Raw genomic sequence first — 24,081 nt, forward strand, 5'->3', positions numbered from 1 at the left:
TTCTGGGATGGAATTCATTTGAGACAGGGTCCTGATAAGATTGATCATGACCAAAGAGTTAAGGTACAGTAGATAAACTATAGTGTGGAAAACGAGAATAATATTGATTTAACAGAGACTAAGCATAACTTTAAAACTACTGTGAACAGTTATATTGTTAGGAATTTGAAAGCTTAGGGAAAATGGATACATTTCTAGAAAGTTATAAGATGCCAAAAGATGGGTCCAAGAAGAAATAGAGAATGTTAATAGGTTAATTAGTATTAAAGAAACTGAAGTGGTAGCCAGAGCTCTCCTGCTCTCCCAAATCAGACCCAGACATCCTTATAGGTGAGTTCCGCTGAATTTTAAAGAAGCAATGAACGCCTAGCTTATATAAGTAGCTACTCCACATCCCCTCAAAAGCCAACCTAGTTTATTGATGAGACAAGTGTCATCTTGGTTGCCAAAACCAGAGAAGACAATACAATAAAAGAAAACCATAAGCTCATTTCATTTATGAATACAGGATGGAAAAAATACTAACTACTGTATTAGTGGACTGAATTCAGCAGTGTGTTAAAACAGTGATAATACCTTACCATTAGGAAGGGTTTATCCCAGAAATACATTAACATCAAAAAATCCACCAGTATGATTCACTGAGTCATTAAATCAAAAGGAAAAAAAAAAGGCCAAGGACTTCCTTGGTGGTCCAATGGCTAAGACTGTGTGCTCCTAATGCAGGGGGCCCGGGTTCAATCTCACATGCTGCAGCTAAAAAAGATCCTGAATGCTGCAACGAAGATCAAAGATCCCATAGGCCTCAACTAAGACCCAGTACAGCCAAACAAACAAATAAATATACAAAAAATCTTCTAAAAATCCAATGATTGTCAACTGATGCAGAAAAAACTTTTGATAAGAACCTTTGGTACTTATTTAAAAACCTTAGATATTTATTTGTTTTTAATCTTAGCAAACAAGGAGCATAAGAGAAGTTTCTTCATTTGGTTGATAGGTCAGTATCAAAAAACCTCCAGAAAATATGATTCCTAGTGGAGAAACTTTATGTGCGTGTTAGGATCAGGAACAAGCCAAGAATGCCCATTATCACTGCTAATGCTTAACTCATCTGGAGAAGGAAATGGCAGCCCACCCCAGTTTTCTTGCCTGGGCAGTCCCATGGACAGAGGAGCCTGGTGGGCTACAGTCCATGGGGTCGCAAAGAATAGGACTCAACTTAGTGACTAAACAATAACAAAAAATACTTAACACATAGTGCCAGATTCAGACTACAGCTAAAAGGAAACAAAATAAGAGGTATAAAGATTGAAAGGGAAGAGAGAAAACTATTCTTTGTTGATGGTGTGATCCGTTACCTTGAAAAATGAAATAAACTGACAACACATCAGAACAAATAAGAGGGATGAGCAAGTTTGCCAGATACACTATCAATAATAAAAATCAATAATACTTTTACACCAGCAATACTCAAAACAATGGTGGCTTAAACAAAGGGGCATAAATATGCACCTATTATATGTAGACAGAATAATATATAGTAACATTTTATTATTACTATATTAATATTCTCATAGTATTCTTGTAGTAATATCTATACTATTTTTAAAATCACGTGAATGGCCTCTGTAGGTGGAATCCAGGGTGCACATGGCAGCTCTGATGTCATCAGAGATCCAGGCTCCGTTTTTATCTCTCCTCTTTCTTCCTCTGCACCTGAGGGCCATCTTTAAGATACCCTTTTAGTCCAAGATGGCTGTCAAGCTTCACCATCACGTCTGATGACTGACTGGAAGCAGGAGGAAGGAAGGAAGGGTGGTATTGGGACAGGAGGGATGCTCTTCCCTTTCAGAAGCCTTCCCAGAATTTGCACGTAACACTTCTTCATGTATCTCATTGCTGGGACCGGTCACATGGCCATGCCTAGCTGCAAAGTTGAGTGCACTGCCAGCCCAAATAAAATCAAGGTTTGATTATGAGGGAAGGAGGGGAGAAAGGATATTGGAATGGGTCTCCATCAGGCTCTGCCATAGATCCCAATTTCCACAAAAGGGAAAGAGAGTCCCAGAGAGGTGAGGACACTTACACACAGCCACGTAGCAAGTGTCAGAGCTGGGATTTTCATCTGATTCTTGATCTTCCCATGGTACGGGACTCCCTCTTACCCGAGTATGTCCAGCCATGGGAGCACTGACCCTGACTCTCCCAGCCCTGCTGGGGTCAGGGTCTGTTTGGGTTTGTCTGTCCCCACGACCCTACTGTAGCAACAGTGATGTCCCCAGTGTTGAGCATTTATTCACACAGACCCACCCCCGCCACACACACCAATCTCCAGCTTCTTGCACAGGGCTTGGCATGTAGATGTGCATTGAACACAAAGGAGGAAGGCAGGGAGGAAGCTGACAAGCTGTGAATGGCTGAAACTGGCTTCATCCTTGCAACTGCAGACACTTGTTCCTGGCTCCCATATGCTGCACCCTGAGCTAAAGAGGTGTTTCCCCAGTTTCACTTTTCAGAGGCATTTCCTAGACTCTCAAGTGTTAGGCCTGGCTTGGGTCTGAAAGAACAAGAAGGTCACCTCAAAACAAACAAAAATGGGTGAAATCAAAGGCCACAGAAGTCTGTGTCCCAGATCCTCAGACACTGTGGCAAAGAATGTGTCATATGTTTCTCACTCTGATTCCTCTTCAGGGACCACAGAGAAAGATCACATTTCCCAGCTTCCCTTGCAGCCAAGTTGGGGTCACGTGACTTGTTCTGGCCAATGAAATATGAGCAGAAGAGATGAGCATCATCACTTCCGGTTTGAGCCAGTGAAGAGCCAGTGTGCCTTCTCCATCTCTCTTCTCCAAGGTGACCTTGGAGCCCACTGGTCTAGAATGGTGATTCACAAACTGCAATGTGCATACGAATCACCTGGGAGTCTTATTAAATGTAGATCCTGCTGTGGGGCGGGGAGGGGAGGATCTGAAATTCATTTCAAACAAGCAACTGAATGGTGTTGCGTATCAGAGCACACATTTGAGTAGGGAAGGGTGGTCTGAGAGGATGCAGCTACAAGATGGAGATGATCTGCCCAACTTCCCTGGACCATTTGAACCAAAACTAAACCTTTGTTGGGTTAAGCCATTGAGATCTGGGAGTTTATTTGTGACCTCAGCATAGCCTAATGTACCCCAATTCAAACACTGGGATAGGGAGTTGTCATTTAGCCAGTCAACCCATATTTCTTGAGTTCCTACCATAAATTCATTTTGTGCAGGTTTTTTTTTTCCCCTGTGCAGGTAGGATCTTAGTTCCCCTACCAGGGATTAAACATGTGCCCCCTGCAGTGGAAGCAAACAGCCTTAACCACTGGACCGCCAGGGAAGTATGCCTAGATGCCTCACTTTTAAGGAGTCCCTCACTCTCCCGGTCCTACACGTGCCAGGTTAGCACCTTATAGTGAAAGTTCCTTCCTTTTTTCTCCCTTGGCACCTCTCTTTCTGCATCCTGGTCCCAGTGCCAAAAGTCACTGGGGGAGCCAGGATTTGAAGTGGGGACTTTTTGGCTTACAAGCCTGAAATTTGCTTCTGGTAGTGCAAAGAGCATCTATGCTCATTCTAGGGCCTTATTTAGAGGAACCTATAGCACTAGCCAAAAGTCTCACAGGTTCCCCGGACTGTCACATCCCTCTAGTGCTGAACTTGGCACTTTGGGGGCCTGAGCCCCAGTAACCAGTCAGCACAGGGGTAGCTCCTGCCACGGATTTTAGGCATTTTGTGATGTGTGTTCATCACGCACACTCTCATCACCCGACGCCGTGATGCCAACCCACGTGCTTCCTGAACTGGCCAGGCCCCAGGACCGCCCGCTGTCCACACTCGCCCAACTTCGGTTATTTAGAGAGAACAAGTTCCAAGCACAAACACATGCTCTGACTCAGAGGGGCCCCTGAGGAAGGAGGCAGCGCTTCCACTGGAGTCTCGTCACCTCCAGGCGCAGCACGCTCTGAGCCTCCTTCACTTGCCTGGGAAAGCACACCGGCCTCCCCCCCTGATGGGGGCGGGACTCCTCCTTTGATACGGACACTGCTGTGAACAAAGTGCCTTTCTCCACCTCCCCCTCACGCCTCCTAGCTTTTCTATCTTCCTTCTTGCCTCAGAGGCAGAAGTGGTTCAAAGTTGTTCCTCCCAAATGGATACATGTATGTGTATGGCCGAGTCCCTTCACTGGTCACCCGAAACTATCAGCATTGTTAGTCAGCCATCCCCCAACACAAAATAAAAAGTGAAAAAATAAAATAAAAAGCCAAAACAAAACTGTTCCTCCCTGCAAAAGTTAATCCATGGTGACAGAGGTCAGAACAGTGAGTACCTTGGGAGGCAGAGTGTATAGTTTTGGAAGAGGCGTCAGAAACTTTCTGGAAATGTATCTTGGTGGTGGTTACATGGGTGTGTACGTATGTGAAGAGTTGTCGAGATGTGCATTTAACACTAGTGCACTGTAAGCATTTCTGTTTATATGTTACCCCTCAATTTTAAAAAATATATGCCACAGAGAGCTTTCTAAGCAGTAGCAAAAATAAATAACCACAGCATAGGTTTTGGAGTCATATGAACCTCCGCTGAAAATCTGGCTCTGTTTTCTAGCTGTGTGACCTTTGGCAAGTTGCTTAACCTCTCTGGACTTCAGTTTTTCTTTCTTTTTTTTTTTATTAAGGTATGGAAGACAAGGATTAGAAACACCACTTTTTATAAAAAGTACTCAGCATAGGGGCAGCTCCTACTGGGTGCTCAATACGTAATCACTTTCATTATTATTAAAACCAGGGACCTAGAACTTCTCTAGCTGTCTAGTGGTTAAGACACTGCACTTCCACTGTGGCAGGCATGGGTTTCGATCCCTGATTGAGGTGCTAAGATCCTGGCATGGCCAAAACATAGAAAATAAATAAATAAATGTGCAGTTGCTTACTCACGTCTGACTCTTTGCGACCCCATGGACTGTAGTCTGCCAGGCTCCTCCCTCCATGGAATTTTCTAGGCGAGAATACTGGAGTGAGTTGCCATTTCCTCCTCCAGAGGAGCTTCCCAGCCCAGGGATTGAACCTGTGTCTCCTGCATTGGCAGGCAGCTTCTTTACCACAAGGGCCACCTGGGATGGTTTAGTTGCTAAGTCATATCCGACTCTTGCAACCCAGGAGACCAGGGTTTGATCCCTGGGATGGGAAGATCCCCTGGAGAAGGGAATGGCTACCCACTCCAGTATTCTTGCCTAGAGAATTTCATGGACAGAGGAGCCTGGTGGACTACAGTCCATGGGGTTGCAAAGAATCAGACATGACTGAGTGACTAACACCAGTTGTATTTTAATAACATGTAGCTAAGCTTCACATCAGCACGTTTTGATTTATCCTTTAATAAACCTCTTCGACATGGAGAATTTCTAGGGATGCAGTTGCCACCAGCACACAGGGTCTCGGGAACACAGGTTCACCAAGAGGGTCAGTTCCTAACAGCTTGGAATCTTTGGTACTTGCTCCAAGTACAGTTCCTGCCTCCAACGCCACAGTATCACATATTTCTGCATCTCACGAGTAGATTGAAAAAAAAAAAACCAATGACTGTAGAGTGATGGAGAAGATGAAGATACAGGGAGTTCAAGTCTGCCATCCCAGGTGACTTCTTGAAATTTTAATTTGTTTAAAATTTAGAAAAGTCAAACAGTGTAGACTGCGAAGGGTAACATTTTCGCATGGTAAGTGCAAATTCTAGTTCATAAATGAACTATATTTGTTTCTTCTCACATTGATGACTGATAACACTTTGTTATAGGAAGGTGGTGGGTATTCCAAAACTGATCCATCCTGGGTGTAGAATACCCTAAGCCTGCCTCTAACTCAAACAGGAGCCTGAATAAACAACACTGTTTCTCCTTCTCTCCAAGTCTGGGGACCCGCAACCCTCACCCTCAGCCACTTCCTCCAGCAGTAAATGATCAAATCCCACATTTTTATCTTCAACCTCTCTTCATATTAACTCCTCGTCCTGGAATTGCTCCCAGTATCAAGTCACTCTTCTTCCGTGCCAACTGTGCTTTCCGGACTCTTCTGCTGGCCAGCTCCATCACTTTGAGGTTTGGGATACTGGGGGAGATGATGGGGACCAAAGCCTTCTCCAGCCACACTTGACACCACCTCTAGTATTACCTTTGCCAAATTCTACAGTCAAAGCTCATGTCTTTATACCTTCCCCCTCCTAGTGATACTGGTGGTGAGGTTTTAAAAAATATCTACTTATTTATTTGGATGCACCGAGGCTTGGTTGTGGCTTCGCAGGATCTTCGTTGGGGCATGTGGGGTCTGCACTGTTTTTCTTTTACTTCCAGTATTCTTTTTTTAATTGGAGTATAACTGCTTTACAATGTTGTGATAGTTTATGCTGCACAACAAAGTGAATCAGCTACGTGTGTGTATATTAGTCACTCAGTCGTGTCCGACTCTTTGTGACCCCATGGACTATAGCCCTCCAGGCTCTTTCATTCATGGAATTTTCCAGGCAAGAATACTGGAGTGGGTTGCCATTCCCTTCTCCGGGAGATCTTCCCAACCCAGGGATCGAACCTGGGTCTCCCACATTGCAGGCAGACTCTTTACCATCTGAGCCACCAGGGAATCAGCTATATGTATGTATATATATCCCCTCCTTCTTGAGCTTCCCTCCCACCCTGACTCCCATCCCATCCTTCTAGGTCATCACAGAGCATCAGGATCTTTCGCTGTAGCCTGTGAACTCTTAGTTGCAGCCTGTGGGATCTAGTTCCCTGAGCAGGGATCAAACCTGGCCCCCTGCATTGGAAGCTCAGAGTCTCTGGCGGTGTGAATTTCATGTGTCTTACCCCCTCACGTGTGACACTGCTCCCCTCCTCACTGTCAGCTCCAGACACAGAAGGCGTTCTTGGCTCCCAGAATAGGCCCTGCCAGCACGCGGTCCCCCACCTCTAGGCTTCTATGTGCTGTTCCCTCTGCCTGGAGCATCGCCCTCTCTCACTACCTTTATCCCTGGCTCCCGCTTCAGAGAGCTCACCCTCACCCTCTGTCTGAACAGGACCCTTCCTCTATATTCCCTGAAATTCCACCTGCCCCCTCTTACTGTCCTTTCCCCCTCTCAGCTTACCTCCTCTTCAGGAACTGGAGACGGCCTCAGAGTTGATTAAATTCAACAAAAAGGATTTGGTTCTTGCAGATCACTGTTGAGGACCCCAGCATGTAGCAGGGCCCAGCAAGAGCACACACTAGGTCCAGCCCGCGTGGGCTCAGCCACCGCAGGTCACCATCCACAGCTCGGCAAGCAGGCCATGGGGAGGCTCCTGATTGCCAAAAGCAAACGGGCCGCCCAGGGAAGTTTTGCTGTGGGTCACACCCGCTTCTGGACGGCTGCCAATCTTCCTGCCAGAAACCGCAGGCCCGCTGAAGCTGCCGGGAGTCCGGACCACGGGGCTTGGGAGGACTTGGGTCAGCTCTGCAAGGGGGGTGTCTGCAGAGCACTTTCTGGATCCACAGCACCCCCTCCACTGCCGGGGTCGGCCAGGGGGTCTGGGGCAGGGCTCCAGCAGCAGTTTGGGCAGGCCCTTTGGGGCTGGGAGGAGCTAGTGAGGCCCCTGCCAGCCTGTCACAGGCTCTCAGCATTGGCACTGGCTCTGACTTTCACACACACACACACACACACACACGCACACACACTGGCAAGCGCCCCCTTGGTGGCCTCGGAGGTCTCACCTCCAGGTAAATGGGCTCATCAGTGGGAAGATGAGGATGGGAGAGAAACAGGGCTACAAAGGCCAGAGTGTATGTGTGTGTGTGTGTGCATGTGTGTGTGTGTGTGTGTGTGTGTGTGTGTGTGTTCGTGTGCCTGGGAGTGACCTCACAGCCGCCGGAACATAAAGACTTACAGGTCCTGCCTCCGAGGCTCAAAGCTGGCTCCGTGGGGGACACAGTGACATGCGAGGCACATTTCAGACCCACCTCCTCGCCTTCTCCCTCCTCTGTCTCCTCTCCAAGGTAAGGGGGCCCCGGGCCCTGAAATGTACTGCTGGCTTCCTTGGTGTGGTGGGGGAGATGTGAAATCACGGTCAAGGACCCCCTGGAAGAATTCCTGTGGGCCTCCTGTGATGGGACTCAGCTGAGCTTCCCTCCCAGGTGCCCAGAGAGCTGCCTCCCTCTGGCCAAGTCTGCTGTGTGACCTCAGACAATCCCTTCCCCTCTCTGAGCCTTAGCTCCTTCCTCAGGTAAATGGGTATAATGTCCATGAGGCCTTTGGGAAGGTCATTTATCATAGTTCATCTCCAGAGCCTAGCACAGGACCTAGAATATGACAAATGCTTAAGAGAGGATTTTTATGACTATCAATCCCTAAAGTCCCTCTGCAAACAGAAGTTGGTCCCCTCATTATAAATAGGGAGCCTCAAGAGGGGGACTGCTTTATCTAACTAGGAGCCAGGATTTGAATGGATGTTGGGTGCCTAGCCCATTGGAAGGTTCATACGAAGGCATTAATGCTGTTCGGCCCTCGGGTAGTGAGTGGCCTGCTGACCCTAGCTGGAGCGGGTAGGGAGACAGCTCTAGAGAATAAAGACCTTCTCCTGTGGGATATTTTCAAAGGGCCCGTTAGGCATCCACCTTGCCTAACATGCCCAACAACCTCATCAGGAATGATTATTTCCTGTTTTCAGTCAAGCAAGGCTCAGAGAGGGTAAGCAACTTGCTTGAGGCCACACAGCATTGGAGCAATAGAGGAGACAGACCAGAACAGGCCTGGGTGTGAGGAGAGGGGACTGCAGTCTGTATCTCTCCACCTCCAACCTGGACCAAGGCCACAGTTGCTGAGCCTGCCATCACCTTAACAAATGCCAAGTTCCTGGTGTCATGGGGATTGGCCCTGCTGCAAGCTATGATCTCACTATATTTTCATGCTCTTTTGAGAATCACAGGCAGGAACGCCTCTCTCCTGGGTCCAAGCAGTGGTTGGGGGAAGGCTGAGAACCCTGCTGGCATCCTAACCCTGCTTTTTATTCTTCCGAACCGGATGAGCAGGAGATGACGCCAGGAAGGGTAGCTTGGGTAGTGGGAACTGGGGACTTGGGGTTCTGGGCCTGGGATTAAAGGCAAGGTCAAAATGAAGCAGTCCTAGACTCCCCGTTCTCTCCCCCAGCCCTCCATTCTTCCCAGGCCCCAGGGAGCCAGGCAGCATCCCACACAGAACACAGGGACTTAGTCATCACGCACATGAAAGCCGTGACAATCCTCAGAGAGAGAACTGCAAGTCTCGCAGGCGGGCTGTGAGCTCCTGAGCTCAGGCCTGTGGACAGAGGCAGGTGGTAGAGACCTGGAAACAAACCAGGCCACATTGACCAGAAGCTGGCCATGACCTCATTAAATCCCTGACTCCAAGACAGGTGGTCTCCACCCCATTTTACTGAGGAGGACACCTCCCCTCTCCTGATGCAGCAGCGAAGTGTCCAAGGCCACACAGCAAGTCAGTGGTAGAACTTGGATTTCAACTCTCGCCTGGAAGATTCCCTGTCCAGGGCTCTTGCCCCACTGGGGACCACAGCAAAGGTCTGGGAGAACCAAGTGTGATGGGACAGCTTGAACATAGAGACGGGCTGGTTGGAAAGGGAATAGAGATAGAGCCTAGACAGGACCTGTCTCTCCTTGGCTGTGCTGAAACACCCTCCCTGACTTGTCCCCATCCCTCTTGAGCAAACAGTAAGTTGATGCAGAGGCTGAGCTGGCATCAGAGCCATAGGTGACAAGAGGTGGGTGTCGCAGTTAAGAGCCTGGGCTTGGATCCACATGAGCCTTGATTCTGTTCCTGATCTACCTGTTACTGGTGATGTCACTATACAACTTTAAGCTTCGGTTTCCCTGTCTTTGAAATGGGTATAATGCTGGATTTCCCTGGCAGTACAGTGATTAAGACTCCGTGGTCCCTCTGCAGGGAGCATGGGTTCAATCCCTGGGGAAATAAGATCCTGCATGCCACAAGGTGAGCCAAAAAAATAAATAAAATGGGCATAACGCTGTAGCTCCCACTGGAGGGTTAAACTAGCATGTTACACAGCTCAGCGCACCGTGCGCCCGTGGTGAGTGACAGCCACAGTCATCGGAGTCATCAGCGGTCCCTCCTGTAGATCCAGCCTTGTCAAGCTTGCCCGGTAGAGAGAGCCCAAAGTGAGAACCCAGGTGCAAAGCACATGGCTTATGTCCTGGCACCTCTGCTTTCAGGAGGAAAGGACCCAAGAGCCAGTTCTGGTCAAAAGCCCACCCCCTCACTCTGCTTACTTCCCCCCAACCCAGGGAGCTCAGCCTCTGAGGGTTTAGAAGGGAAACCCAAAGTCCGGCTGATTGTTTCTCAGGTCAATGCCATGTGGATCACATCTGAATTTATGAAAATGCAGATTCAGAGTCATAAGGAAGGGCCCTAGATGCTGCATGTCTAACAAGCTTCCAGGTGATGCTGCTGCTGTGGGTCCACATCATACTTTGAGGGGTTGAGGCTAGACCATCCTCTCTAGAGCCTGATGTCACCCAGTCTCCTGTTTGAAATGCCCGCAGAGATGGGAACTAGCCCTCTGGCGAGGCTCCAGGCACAGAGCTGTACACTTGCATCTATTGTTACCAGTGCCATCGCTGATGGGCCCCGTCATTGCATCCTGGTCTGCAACCCACCCTCCCACACACACACCGGAGGTTGGTCTGCTAGTTTGGGGCGGCCCCTAGTGGCCATGATGGGAACTGCAGGCCATAGAGAGGTTTGCAGGACTCGGAGTCCCGGGGTGGGAAAGGCAGGGATTAGGGCAAAGAGGTCATTGCCTGCTTTGGGGCCACACACAGGACATAGGAGGTTATTAATTTCACCTTCCTAAACTGCATCCACTTCTTACATCCTCTATACAAAACCCTCCAGCCCTCCAAGATCCACAGATGAGGTGGGTCACTGGGAACCTCTTGAATTATGCGTGGCCCTCGGTCCCTACCTTCCAATGGACATATGGGGAACCCAGAGTACCTGGTTTCTGGTTTGGTTGTTTCTCTGTCCTAAGTGAGGAGGGGCAGTCAGGACACTTGGGTTGATACCTTGAGCCTGCCCCCAGGGGTGGGACCCTGGCTGGGGTTTTTCCCTGTTACAGGAAGTCCACACCCACTCTGGGTCCGTGGGTCTTCAGTGGGGAAGCACACTCCCAGCCCTGTAGCTAACCCACGGGGACTGTGTCCCTTCCTCTCTCTGGAACTCAGTCTCCCCATCTTTACATGGCTGGGGGAGGGGCTAGAGTGGAGGTGAGGTACCAGTAACCTAGCTGTGCATCAAATGCCCCTGGATGGCTCGTTAAAAACATAGATTCCAGGGCTAGGCCTCTGGAAGCTCTGATTTGATAAGTCCCATGGGAGGCCAAGTTTCCTGGCTGATTTGAGGCTCATCTGGAAACATATTCTAGATTGTTCCAAAGATCAAAAACATCCATGATACTGTTAGATTTATTCAGTCCTCAGGATAAATATCCACAGTCCTCCTGCTAGAAAACATATAGTACCCTGTCATTTTAATCCTACGTTCTGTTGCTTTTGCCTCTGTAAGTTCCCAGAAGGCAGAGGCTAAGCCCGCTATTGTAATTCGCATAGCAGTCATCATAGCTAAATGCATGGAGCATCTCCTGCATGGCAGGCTGTGTACTAAAGGTTTTATACGCCTCATTTCATGTACTCCTCAGAACAATCCTCTGAGTTATACATTATTGCCCCCTCTTCACAGATGAGGCAGTTGAGGCTCAGAGAGCTTAAGTAACTTGCCCAAGGCTGCTCTGCTAATAAGCAACAGAGTTAAGCCTGGAATTCTAATCCAGAGCCCTTGCTCAGGACCACAATGCCATGCTGTCTCATACAGAGTGATGGGGGGGTGCTGGGGTTCAAGGCCAGGTCTATGTGACTCCAGGGCCAAGGTGTGGACACTACTGCACAGTCTGGCAGAGAAGGAGTCAGTCGTGAAGGTCTCACTGCCCGCCTTGAGTGACCTTGGCTGAGGGGGTCTCTGTCTCTGCAGGTGTGTGCCCAGCTGTGTCCCACACCATGTGCCTGTCCCTGGCCACCACCCCAATGCCCACCGGGGGTGCCCCTGGTTCTGGACGGCTGCAACTGCTGCCGGGTATGTGCGCGGCGGCTGGGGGAGCCCTGCGACCATCTCCACGTCTGCGACCCCAGCCAGGGCCTGGTCTGCCAGCCCGGGGCGGGCCCTGGAGGCCGGGGGGCCGTGTGCCTCTGTAAGCAGGTTTGCGGGTCTGGTGGAGGGGGTGGTGGGGAGGGGGTCAAGGCCTTCAGGTCCTGAGTCCAGGAGAAGTCCTTCTCATTCCCAGCCAAACCTGGTGACACAAGGTTCCCTAAGCCCACTCCCCACTTCTTTTCTTTTGTCTTTGCTCAGATCACACCCACCACCCAAACAGCCTACCTCCCTTCTTATCCATCCAGATCTAGCCATCTTTCAAAGCCGAGGGCAAACACCTCCTCCCCTGAGCAGTGCTCCCAGATTCTTCAATCCAGAGGTCACCACCCTTTCTCAGAACCCTGGACACCCTTGGGAATATGAAAGGGCAGCTCTCTATTTCGGGCGTAAGATGTATCAGGCCCTGTGCTAAGCACTTACCTCCTAAGTCACACAATCCTCACAATAATCCTTTGGGGTAAGTACTTTCAGACCCATTTTATAGATGAGGAAACTGAGGCGCCACAATACTAACAGACATGTTTAACGTTACACAGCTGAGGACTGGGTCAAACAGGCTCTGAAGCAGCATTCTGTTCTGTCTTTTTCTGGGGTCGGGAGCCCTTGAACCTGTGAATCCTGAGTTTGCTATCTGCTAGCAACCTTGAGCATGTTACACTTCCCATCGCTCTACTCTTGTGCCCTCTGGGTGGGCTTTAGGTCAGGGTTTCTCAACTTTGCTCCCGGGTCATTTGAGACTGAGTGATTCTCTGCTGTGGGATGCAGTTCTGTGCATGGTAGGAATTAAAGCAGCATCCCTGGTCTCTACCCGCTGGATGCCAGTAGCACCCCAAACAGCAAGTTGTGACCATCTCCCTTCAGCTGTTGCCTGGGGAGAAAAATCACCCCCAGTGGAGAACCACCACTTTAGAGAAATAGAAAAGGATGAGGGACTGTTCTGTGCTCTATTTTTTTTTTTTTTTAAGTAATAAGCCTTATAGAGCACTTTACCACTCTCATCTTTGTGCATGCAGCACTTTAAAAAAAGAATGGGAGAGAGAAAGGAAGAAAAGTTCATGAATCATTGACAATGAATCGATCTATAGAAAAAAAAAACTTGTTAAAAAGAAAAACACAACTTATAGGGACTTCCCTGGTGGTTCAGCGGCTCAGCCTCCACATTCCCAACGCAGGAGGCATGGGTTCGATCCCTGGTCAGAGAACTAGATCCCACATGCCACAACTAAAATGATCTTGCATGCCACAACCAAGATGGAAGACCCCGCGTGTTGCAACTAAGACCCAACACAGCCAAATGAATTTAAAAAAAGAAAACTTATAGACATAAAGTTATCAATGGTAAATCCCTGTTAGATACTTTTTTATGATAAGGGGAGTATAATAATGAGAAAGGGGCAATGTGTTTTATAAACTTATAGATGATTGCTAATAAAAAGGTACCTAAAAATGTGGTTGCCCAAGGCAGAAGTGTTGCGGATGGAAGGACTGAAAGTTTGAGATAAGCAGATGTGAACTATTATATATAAGACAGATGGGATGGAGGGGACACATGTATGCCTATGGCTGGTTCATGTTGATGTGTGGCAAAAACCATCACAATATTGTCAAGTAATTATCCTCCAATGAAAATTTTAAAAAAGATGAACAGAAAGAAAGGTCCTACTGTATAGCAAGTGCATAGCACAGGGAACTATACTGGATTCCTTGTAGGTACACCATAGTGGAAAAGAATGTAAAAAATGTCTTTATGTGAATGACTGAGTCACTTTGCCATACAGCAGAGATTGGCACAACATTGTAAATCAAATATACTTCAATTTTAAAAATAAAATAAACATCACCTATGAAGGGAGAGAAAAATGTATCTAAAGAAAAAAACTCAGAAAAGCAACACTTAGCTTATAAGGCTGTCATCTAGATAAGCCATCACACATGTCAAGCACTTGGCAAAATTTGTTTATTGAACACATGCCTAGCACTTACCATGTGCCAGGCACTAGAGTTTCAAAATATCACCTCATTTAATCTCCCAACAACCATATGAAGTAGCTCCTAATGTCATCCCCATTTTGGAAATGGAAAAAAAGAGGCCCAGAGAGGTTAAGTAATTTGCCCCAGGTCACACAGCTCAGAAGTGGCTGAGCTGGGATTTGAACTCAAGGAGCTGACTCCACAATCTTTGTTTCTTTCACTCTACTGTCTGACACTCAGTATATGATTAGTTACTGTCACTAACTTTATTACGGGGCTTTTCTTATTCCACCTTGATTCAGACTTTAAATACCTGGAAGCCAAAAATTTATTTGGTCCTTGCTCCTTCCTGCAACTTCCAGCTCTGGTTGGGTGACACCAAATGTGCCTCTTGAATGTATAATGAATTACAGGTGCTCATGAATGTGTAATGATGGGTACTGAATTTGGAGGCTGGGAGCTGGAGAAGCCACAGGTGAGGCAGAACTAAGACTTCACAGAGGCTGAGTCTAGGTCTTGGCTCTGGAGGGAACATGCTGGCCCAAATCTCTCCTCTCACCCACTATTTTGGACAGTCCTTCTCTGAGGGGACCGCCTCTGAGCTGTGTGCACCTTCAGTGTGGCTCACTTTCTTTTAAGATTTTTTTTTTTTTTTGATGTGGACCATTTTCAGTCTTTATTGAGTTTGTTACTGTATTGTTTGTTTTATGCTTTGGTTTTTTGACGTTGAGGCATGTGGAATCTTAGCTCCCCAACCAGGGGTCGAATCCGCAGCCCCTGCATTGGAAGGCTAAGTCTTAACCACTGGACACCAGGGAAGTCCTTCTCCTTCACTTGAAAAGCACAGCTTCCCCCGCTCAGCTAAGGGCAACTCCATCTTTTCTGTGGCTCAGCCTCAAACTCTGAAGTCATCCTTGACTTCTCTTTTGTCTTTTCCCACATCCCACTCACTCCCCAGCAGTCAACTCTTCACAATATTTCCACCGGGTCTGATCCCCACCGTAACTCATCTGGATTTTGCAGAAGCTCCTTAACTGTCTCCTTGCTTCCGTCCTCGGCCCCTAGTCTGTTCTCAGCACAGCAGCCTGAGGGCTCCTTCATATATGTCAATAAGATCACAGGTCAAGTCCCTCCTCTGCCTAAAATCCTCCCACAGCCTCCCATTTTCTCAGAGTAAGAGCCAGAGCCCTCTCAGCGGGCGACAAGGACCCTGCTCCTGTTTCCTCTCCGACCACATCTAACTCCCTGTCTCTCTCCTGCTCTCTGCTCCATCCTCACTGGCCTCCCAGATATCCCAGGCACGCTCCCACCTCAGGGCCTTTGCACAAGCTGTTCCTGCTACCAGCACCCTTTCCCCCAGATTTCTGCATGGCAAGTTCTGTCACCTCCTTCACATCTTTACCCAAACACCACTTTCTCAGTAAGTCCTTCCCTGATCACCATGTTTAAAAACTACAACCCTGCTCTGCTCCTCAACCCTGCCCTCCTTTATTTTTTGAGCACTAATCGCCATCTGACATCACAAACTCAACTTTGTTTCTTGTGTTTGCTTCCACTAGAGTGAAAGCTCCAATGAGGGCAGGATTTTGGCTGCTTTTAGGCATTGCTATGTCACAAGTTGCCTTGAACAGTGTCTGGCACATAGTAGGCGCTCATAATTGTTGAATGCATGAATAATAAAGACAGTTCTGGTGGGGCTTGTGTAACAGGTACCATTTGGTGGGGTAATGGTGCAGTAACAGGCACCAATTATGGAGCGGGTACTATGAACAAGTCCTTTATATACGTGATTTCATTTTATCCTTAATAATGAGGTCCTATTATTATCCCTATTTTGAGTGTGAAGGAAATGGGGCTCAGAGAGGTTGAGTCGCCTGCCTCAGGTCCCACAGTGTACAAGTGTGTGCACACTAAGTTGCTTCAGTTCTTTCAACCCCATGGACTATAAACCACCAGGCTCCTCTGTCAGCAGGATTCTCCAGGTAAGAATACTGGAATGAGTTGCCATTTCCTTCTCCAGGGGATCTTCCTGAACCAGGGATCCAACTTGCATCTCTTACGTCTCAAGCACTGGCAGGCAGGTTCTTTACCAATGTGCAAGTGGGTGCAAAAAAAAAAAATAAATACCCTGTTGCTCCTTCTCCTGCAAGGGACTCTCAGAGGGAAAGAGGGATGCAGAAATTACCAGATCACAAGATTATGCCCTGAAGTTATTTGGGGGAAGTTGCTGGACAAGGAGACCATTGGAGACAGCTCAGAAGGAGAAGGGTTTTGCGCGTGTGTATAGGTGTGGGGGTCTTACAGCAAGTACATTTGGAGGTGCCTCATGGTGTCTGGGACCATGCACATGATGCACACAGACCCAGGGTGGGGAGCAGCTGCAGAGGGATCATTAACCCCCCCACCCCCACCCCAATCAGCTTTGAGCTGGACGACCCAGGAGAGATGCCAGGAAACCTTGCTAAAATTATTACCCCCTGGGATTTGAACCAGGTCTATGTGGTTCTGAAATTCCTGCATGTGTGTGCACCTATTTGAGGTTTTTCTCAGCAGACCTGAGAAAAGCAGCTTCCCATGAGTCTTGTCCCCCAGATCTAGCTGAAGTGCCACCCACATCTCCAGGAAACCCTCCTTTCTCTGCACTTCCTGAGTGGCTCACGGACACCTCTGCGGGGCTCTCGCTTTATTCTGTCCTGGAGATGCAGCGTCCACACCTGTGCCCTGCACTGACCCTTGAGTCCCCCTGGGTAAGAACTGGCTCTCGGGCCTGTCTGGGAGCACAGTGGGTGGTACCCAGGAAGGACGCAGTGTATCTGAAGGGAACAAGGAATCACAGCTCTTACCAGTGTCTCTCGTGTGCTGAGTCTTGTGCCAGGCATTCATTCCAGGGGCATTTCCTGCGGTTCTGTGTGTCCCACCTCTGCTCTGAGCTGGCACAGGAGAAGCCACGATGAACACTGTCAGCCCCAGCCCTCCAGGAGTTCACACCCAGTGACGGAAGAGGCTGTGATGCCCATAATATTTGAGGGCTTCCTCCAAAGAGTGTTTCTTGAATTCCTAACCCCGTGCTAGATGCTGTGTCACTGAAGGTTCTAATTACTGTTCTCATCATTGCTATTGTTAAAGTGACTCAGAGAAGTTTAGTCACTTCCCCCAAGTCACACAGCTAGCAAGTTAAACCCTGACCTGACGGTGATAACTGTAATACAGCAGATGGACAAGGAAAGCTTGTGGCATGAAATCTCAGTGCATATATAATAGTCATGATATTTTATATATTTATATTAAATAATGTATATTACTAATTATATTATATATGGGCTTCCCAGGTGATGCTAATGGTATAGAATCTGCCTGCCAATGAAGCAGATGCAAGACACACCAGTTTCATCCCTGGGTTGGGACGATCCCCTGGAGAAGGAAATGGCAACCCACTCCAGTATTTTTGTCTGGAAAAACCCCATGGACAGAGGAGCCTGGCAGGCTACAGTCCATAGAGTTGCAAAGAGTCGGACACGACTGAGCACTTGTCAGCAATCCATTAATATTTATATTATTAATAATATATAATAATTTATACTAATAAGAACAACAACAGAGCAGGTAGGTCTGTTGAAGTTCTCCTTCATGTTGTATCCATTACATATACTATTCATTTAGTCTATACCACACGTGTGAAATAAGTACTATTATAACCCACTTTGGGCTTCCCTTGTGGCTCAGCTGGTAAAGAATCCGCCCGCAATGTGGGAGACCTGAGTTCGATCCCTGGGTTGGGAAGATCTCCTGGAGAAGGGAAAGGCTACCCACTCCAGTATTCTGGCCTGGAGAATTCCATGGACTATACAGTCCATGGGGGTCACCGAAAAGAGTCGGACAGACTGAGCCACTTTCACTTCACTTCAAAACCCACTTTGCAGGTGAGGAAACTAAACCCAGAAGTAGAATTCACTTGCTAGAATCCATAGCTAGCTAAGGAGCTGAAGCCAGGCCAGTCTTCCTGCAAAGCCTGTTTCAGAATGCAGCCTGTCACGCTGTCTTCCTGCGGGTGACAGGACAGGACCGCGATGACTGGGGTGGGGTGGGGGGTGGAGGAGGGGCGGAGCCCCCTGCAGCGCTCACTTTCCCCAAGGGCTCTGCGTCCCCAGCGCCTCCACACCAGCTCTGCAGAGAGGATCCAGCGGAGGACGCGGCGGGCACAGCCCTGCCCAGGGAAAAGCTGGGAGGTCGCCGATGGAGGTCCGGTTTTTCCTCCGCAGGGGGAGAGGATGACGGCAGCTGCGAGGTGAACGGCCGCCTCTACCGGGACGGGGAGACCTTTCAGCCTCACTGCAGGCTCCGCTGCCGCTGCGAGGACGGCGGCTTCACGTGTGTGCCCCTGTGCAGCGAGGACGTGCGGCTCCCCAGCTGGGACTGTCCGCACCCCAGGAGGGTGGAGGTCCCGGGCAAGTGCTGCCCGGAGTGGGTGTGCGACCAGGGAGGGGGGCTGGGGGTCCAGCCGCTCCCAGCCCAAGGTGAGTGCCGGGCTGGTCCCGGGCTGGTCCAGGGCTGCCTGCGTGGTGGGGGAGGGCGAGGGGCGAGGGGCGGGGGGCGGGAGGGGGAGGGGTTGGGGGAGGGGTTGGGGAGGAGTTGGGGGAGGGGCGGGGCGGGGCCTCTTAGGTCTGAGGACAACTGGACACATCAAAGCCAAGGTTATACTGACAAAAGCTAGGAGGGGCAGGTGGCTAAGGGGACTCTTCGGAAAGTGGAACTGACCAAACAAGATGCAGAGGTGCAAGTGTATAATTTTAAGTGACACACAATTAAAAATAAAAATTGGCGGCAGAGTAGAGAGAGGAAAGGAGGGTTAGGACACTTGAACCAAGTTCTCACATTTCACAGCCGAGTTATAATATGGAGGTAAGTTATTATAATATAGACTATCATTGTACTGACATGGATACATATTAATATAACACAGTTTAAATATTACATAATAGTATTAATATGTCGTTATTGGGGTTTATTAAAAGAGGAATTCTAAACTGAATGAGGCAAGGTGGTTGCCTCCGGGATGTGGGCCTAGGGGTGGGCAGGAAAGACAGTGACCTCAGCCTGTAAACTCTTGAATTTGAGAGATTATGTTATGTATGGTAGGTCACTAGGAGTTTTGTTTTTTAATTTTTTAAATTTATTTCTAATTAGGGGGAAATTGCTTTACAATGTTGTGCTGGTTTCTGCTATACAACAATGCAAATCAGCCATAATTACACATATTGTCACTAGGGAAACCATTATTATTATTATAGGAATATGATTTGTTAAGGCAACCGAAGAGAGCATTGGTTGCATAGAAGACGGTGCCACAGCAGAGGCAGTAGAGCATGGTGGCCTAAGCACAGAGTCTGCCTGAGTTCTAAGCCCAGCTCTGTGACTCTGAGAAAATCGCTTAACTCCTCTGAGTCTCAGTTCCTCCAATTATGAGAATAAGAGCATCCGCCTCAGAGAACTGTTGTGAAGCCTGGATGAGTAAATACAAGCAAAGTGGTTAGGACAGAGCCTGGCACACAGCATTCCAGGGTCTGTTAGCTGTTATCCTCCCAACAATGGAATAGGATACATCTGCTTAAATATTGGGCTGGCCAAAAAATTCCTTCGGGTTTCCCTTAAGCTGATGCAGACAAACCCGAAGGATCTTTTTGGCCAACCCAGTGAATGCCAATGGGTTTGCCTTACATATAAAAAGCAGGACAGGGCAACGTATATGTAATTTGAACTCCACTGTGTGTGTGCATATGTGTGTGTCTACAGTCATATGAACACACAGACACCCTACATACTACACACGTGCATATAACACAAGGTGTATAAATCAGGGCACCAGTGACATTTGAGCCGGGTTATGTCTTTGTTGTGAAAGGATGTCCTGTGCAGCGTGGGATGTTTAGCAGCATCTGTGCTAGACATCAGTGGCCCCCACCCCTCACTTGTGACCAGTAAAAATGTTTCCAAACATTGCCAAGTATCTTCCCGGGGGCAAAATGGTCCCCAGTTAAGAACCACTGGTTACAAAAGAACAGAAGGAAGGGCGCAAAATATTAACAGAGCCAGCAAGACTGGAGGAGGAGGAAAAGCGAGGCCACGGTGAACCTGCCACCCTGTTCCAGACCTGGCCTCGCAGTCACTAGTATCCCTGCCGCCAGGCCACGGGCAGCGCCACACTCACAGGCCCCAACCTCCTCCCTGGACGATGCTACTTATCACAGGACTTGTGGAGGACACAGAAGCGAGACACTCGCCCTTTACTGGAGGACCGTCATGGTCAATCCCACCATAGCTGCCTGATAACCAATATTTCGGAAGTGATGACAATAACCAGGCACTGTGTTAAGCACTTCACCTCCACTCTTTTATTTACGCCTAACGATCAACTATTAGGAAATTTACTTGGGAAGAGACCGAGGTCCAGAGAGGTTAAGCAACGTGACCCAGATTGCACCGCAAGCCAATGGGTGCATTTGGCTGCCTAACCTTGCCGAGCTGACCCCTCTCTCTCTCCCCCAGGATCCCAGTTTTCTGGCCTTGTCGCTCCCCCAGTCCCTGGCCTCTCCTGCCCGGAATGGAGCACCGCCTGGGGTCCCTGCTCGACCACCTGCGGCCTGGGCGTGGCCACCCGAGTGTCCAATCAGAACCGCTTCTGCCGCCTGGAGACCCAGCGCCGCCTGTGCGTAATGGGGCCCTGCCCACCCGCCAGGGGCCTCAGCCCAAGGAGAAGAGCCTTTTAGAGCCAGGCTGAGGATGGAGACTCGATGTCAGCTGCTCGGCAGGCAGTCTGGGCTGCAGGCCACAGTCCAGCTTGGGTCTGCCATCCGGGCCCTGGAGGACAAGCGTGTTCCCAAGCCAGCTGGTCCCTCTGGACCCTGAGATGCCGCGGGAAGCATGCCCCAGTCCCCCTCGCTCTCACTCACAGCCTGGGAGAATGGCCAGATTTCTTCCGAGCCATTCACAGCCTTTATCAAAGACGCGCACAGAGCTTTTTCCAGGAGATGGGCAACCATCTCCCCCTTAATCATTAGACCGAAGCAGGTGCTGGGCTGGATGGGCTATTTTTCTAGCGGTGGGGCAAAGAGGGGCACAGAGATTCTCAGCCTCCTGCTTCCTTTCCTGGAGTGAGGTAGGAACATCCCTGAACACGTGTCTGTGTGTCAGACTTGTGCTGAGAAAACCCTCCCTCCCCACCCTGGGCAGAATTCAAGGATTGAATTCTATGTAAAAATCACAAGGTGAAATCACCCTGTTCTGAAGACAGTCAAAATGGGACCCTTTAAATGTCCCTTAAAGGGACTCATCAAACTCAACTCGTATTAGTAAGAATTAACCGTTTTCATGACTCTGCAATGCGCCAGGCCAAGCTACACGTTATACAAGTCAGTGCTGGGAAACATTTTGGACCAGAGAAAAGCAGGGGAGGATGAAGAATGCCTCCCAGAAACTGGGGAACACGGCCTGAAATAAACCAACCCACGTGTGAAATCCTGTTTAAGTCGCATGTTTTATTGTTTTGTTGTTGTCCATTTGCTCAGTTGTGTCCGACTCTTTGTGACCCCATGGACTGCAGCAAGCCAGGCTTCCCTGTCCCTTACCATCTCCTGGAGTTTGCCCAAGTTTAAAAGCAAACAAACAAAAATGCCACATACAAATGTTATGTCCTCTTCTGCAGTCTACCTGTATTTGTTTAAAAATAAAAACTGTGTTTTCATCAGAATCCCACCAGGACATTAAAATATATTCTTGGTATTTTACCAGGATTTCTTCTTATTAAACTAATCTGATTGAGGCATGATTCACACCCAGTTAAATGCACAGGTCTTAAGCGCATGGTTTCACAAGTCTTTACAAATGTATGTACCTATATGACCCACACTTCAGTCAAGGTGTAAAACATTTGCCTCATCACAGAACATTTCCTCTGAGGACTTCCCCAGTGGCCCAATGGTTAAGACTCTGAGCTGCCAATACAGGGAGCACAGGTTCAATCCCTGGTAGGGGAACCAAGATCCCATATGCCGTGTGGCACAGCCAAAGATTTTTTTTAAAAAGAAGGAAAAAAAGAAGAAAATTTCCTCTGGCCAGGTGATCCCCTCGACCCCCAAGGGCAACTGCTGTTCTGATTTCTATCATAGAGGAAGTGTTGTTATGTTCTTGAACTTCACGTAGAGGCATACAGTAGGTATTCTTTAATGAAGGGCTTCATTCCCTCAATACCAGCCCTAAGGGTGGAGAGAGGGCAGAGCCCAGAAGCCAGGACCAGAAGGCAGAAGATGGACTCACAGCAGGGCTGTCTGCTGGGAACGGGAGCCACCATGGAGATGCAGCCTTGATCCTAACAAAAGGCAGATGGAGACGGGGAGAGAGAACCCAGCTTCTGCTCTCTCCCAGCCCCCAGTTCCCAGAAGTGCCTGCCATTGGTCAAACCTCCTGGGCAGACCAGGGAGCCCAGGAATGCAGTGCCCTGAGGTTCAAAGCAGAGCCAGGCGACAGGCGATCCCCAGGTGGTCAGTGACCTGCTCCTCAGTACATTGGCTTCCAGCACTTCGGTCGGGTACCACCTCCTTCGGGAATCCCAGTTTGAGAAATCACAGGCAGCATTTGGAACCATTTAATCTTCACAAGATAGAACTAACTCTGATTCACAGATGAGGAAGCAGCTTGGAAGCATGATCTGTCCAGAAGCTGGTTTACAATTAGATGGGATTTTAGTCCAAGCCAAGTTTATCTGACTTTCCAGGCTGGGCCTGTGGTCTCTCAGAAGCTGAGAGCTTTGGTATGTCTGGTTCTATATGAGTAACTTCTGCACACATTACCCAGAACAAGTCTGAGAACATCCTGAAAACTAGGATAAGAGCCATGAACCTTAACTGAACTATTCCCGCATATGGGGCTCTCTCTGCCAAGAGCTCAACCCACATAATCACACATCACCCTTGGGACCTCCCTAAAGGAAAGTGCTACTGATGTTCCCATTTTAGAGATGGGTAAACTGAGACTCAGAGTGATTAATGAGTTGTCCTGGGGTTATGCTGCTGGACTCTGGACCAGGTTGGCTGCAAGGCCCATGACCTCACCCCTGAGAAGTTGTGAACAGAGCCATGAAGAGTGGGCCCAGCCAGCCTGCCTGCCCGGTCCTGGCTGGTTGTTTGCTGTGATCTCAGGCAGGGTACTTAACTTCTTTGGGCCTCAGTTTCCTAGTCTCTAAAATGGGGATAATAGCACTACTCAACCCAAAGGGTTGTTGAGAGTATTATGTGATGTAAATGAAAATTTTAGCTATCATTACCTTGACTTGACCTCTTAGTGATTTGGCTTTTTTTTAATCTGTAAAAAGGGCATAAATAGTAATGCCCACCCTACAGCATCATTGTGTTGAGTGAGTACCCATCACATGCTGTGAATGTTGGATGATTCCTTTATGTTCACCTGAAAATAAGCTCTCATCATCATCCTGCCTCAGTGAGGCTTTGCAAGTCAGGGACTGATGTGAAGGCAAAGATTGGAGATCTTCTTGTTTGTGAAGAGGGATGGTGCTGGGAACAGAGGTCACCAGGTGAAACTCAGGCCACCGCCACTGAAGCCAGGGTTAGGAGGGACCCAGCCCAGCCATGCCCCATCACATTGTTAATTGCATCCATGATATTCAAGTAACAGTAGTGCCTTCTTTCTTGTCACTGTAGAATATTCCATTATGTGAATAGAGCGCATGTTGTTTATTCATCCTACCCTCAATGGGCATTTGGGTAGTTTCTAGTTTGAGGCTTCTATGAATAAGGCATTGTGAACATTCTAGGACATGTTTTCTGGTAGATATTGGTCA

The 24,081-nt window shown here is 48.6% G+C and overlaps 2 protein-coding genes across 3 annotated transcripts in view; one reads left to right on the forward strand and one right to left on the reverse strand.

The window, feature by feature from the left end:
• ADA (adenosine deaminase) overlaps positions 1-7,472 on the reverse strand; it is an 81,279-nt gene extending 73,807 nt beyond the window's left edge. For both annotated transcript variants that reach the window (XM_043478917.1, XM_043478915.1), the window contains exon 1: positions 7,161-7,472. The gene's annotated coding sequence lies outside the window, so the exon portion shown is untranslated. The remainder of the gene's footprint in view (positions 1-7,160) is intronic.
• Positions 7,473-7,605: 133 nt separating this feature from the next.
• CCN5 (cellular communication network factor 5) lies at positions 7,606-21,971 on the forward strand. The gene is made up of 5 exons (XM_043478918.1): positions 7,606-7,768; positions 7,930-8,044; positions 12,084-12,300; positions 18,491-18,745; positions 20,775-21,971. Exons 2-5 carry the CDS (start codon positions 7,985-7,987, stop codon positions 20,993-20,995), a joined length of 753 nt encoding a protein of 250 aa, XP_043334853.1. The 5' UTR covers positions 7,606-7,768; positions 7,930-7,984; the 3' UTR covers positions 20,996-21,971.
• Positions 21,972-24,081: the final 2,110 nt, after the last annotated feature.

The sequence above is a fragment of the Cervus canadensis genome, chromosome 10 (genome assembly GCF_019320065.1).
Source record: "Cervus canadensis isolate Bull #8, Minnesota chromosome 10, ASM1932006v1, whole genome shotgun sequence".
Classification (NCBI taxonomy): Eukaryota; Metazoa; Chordata; class Mammalia; order Artiodactyla; family Cervidae; genus Cervus; species Cervus canadensis.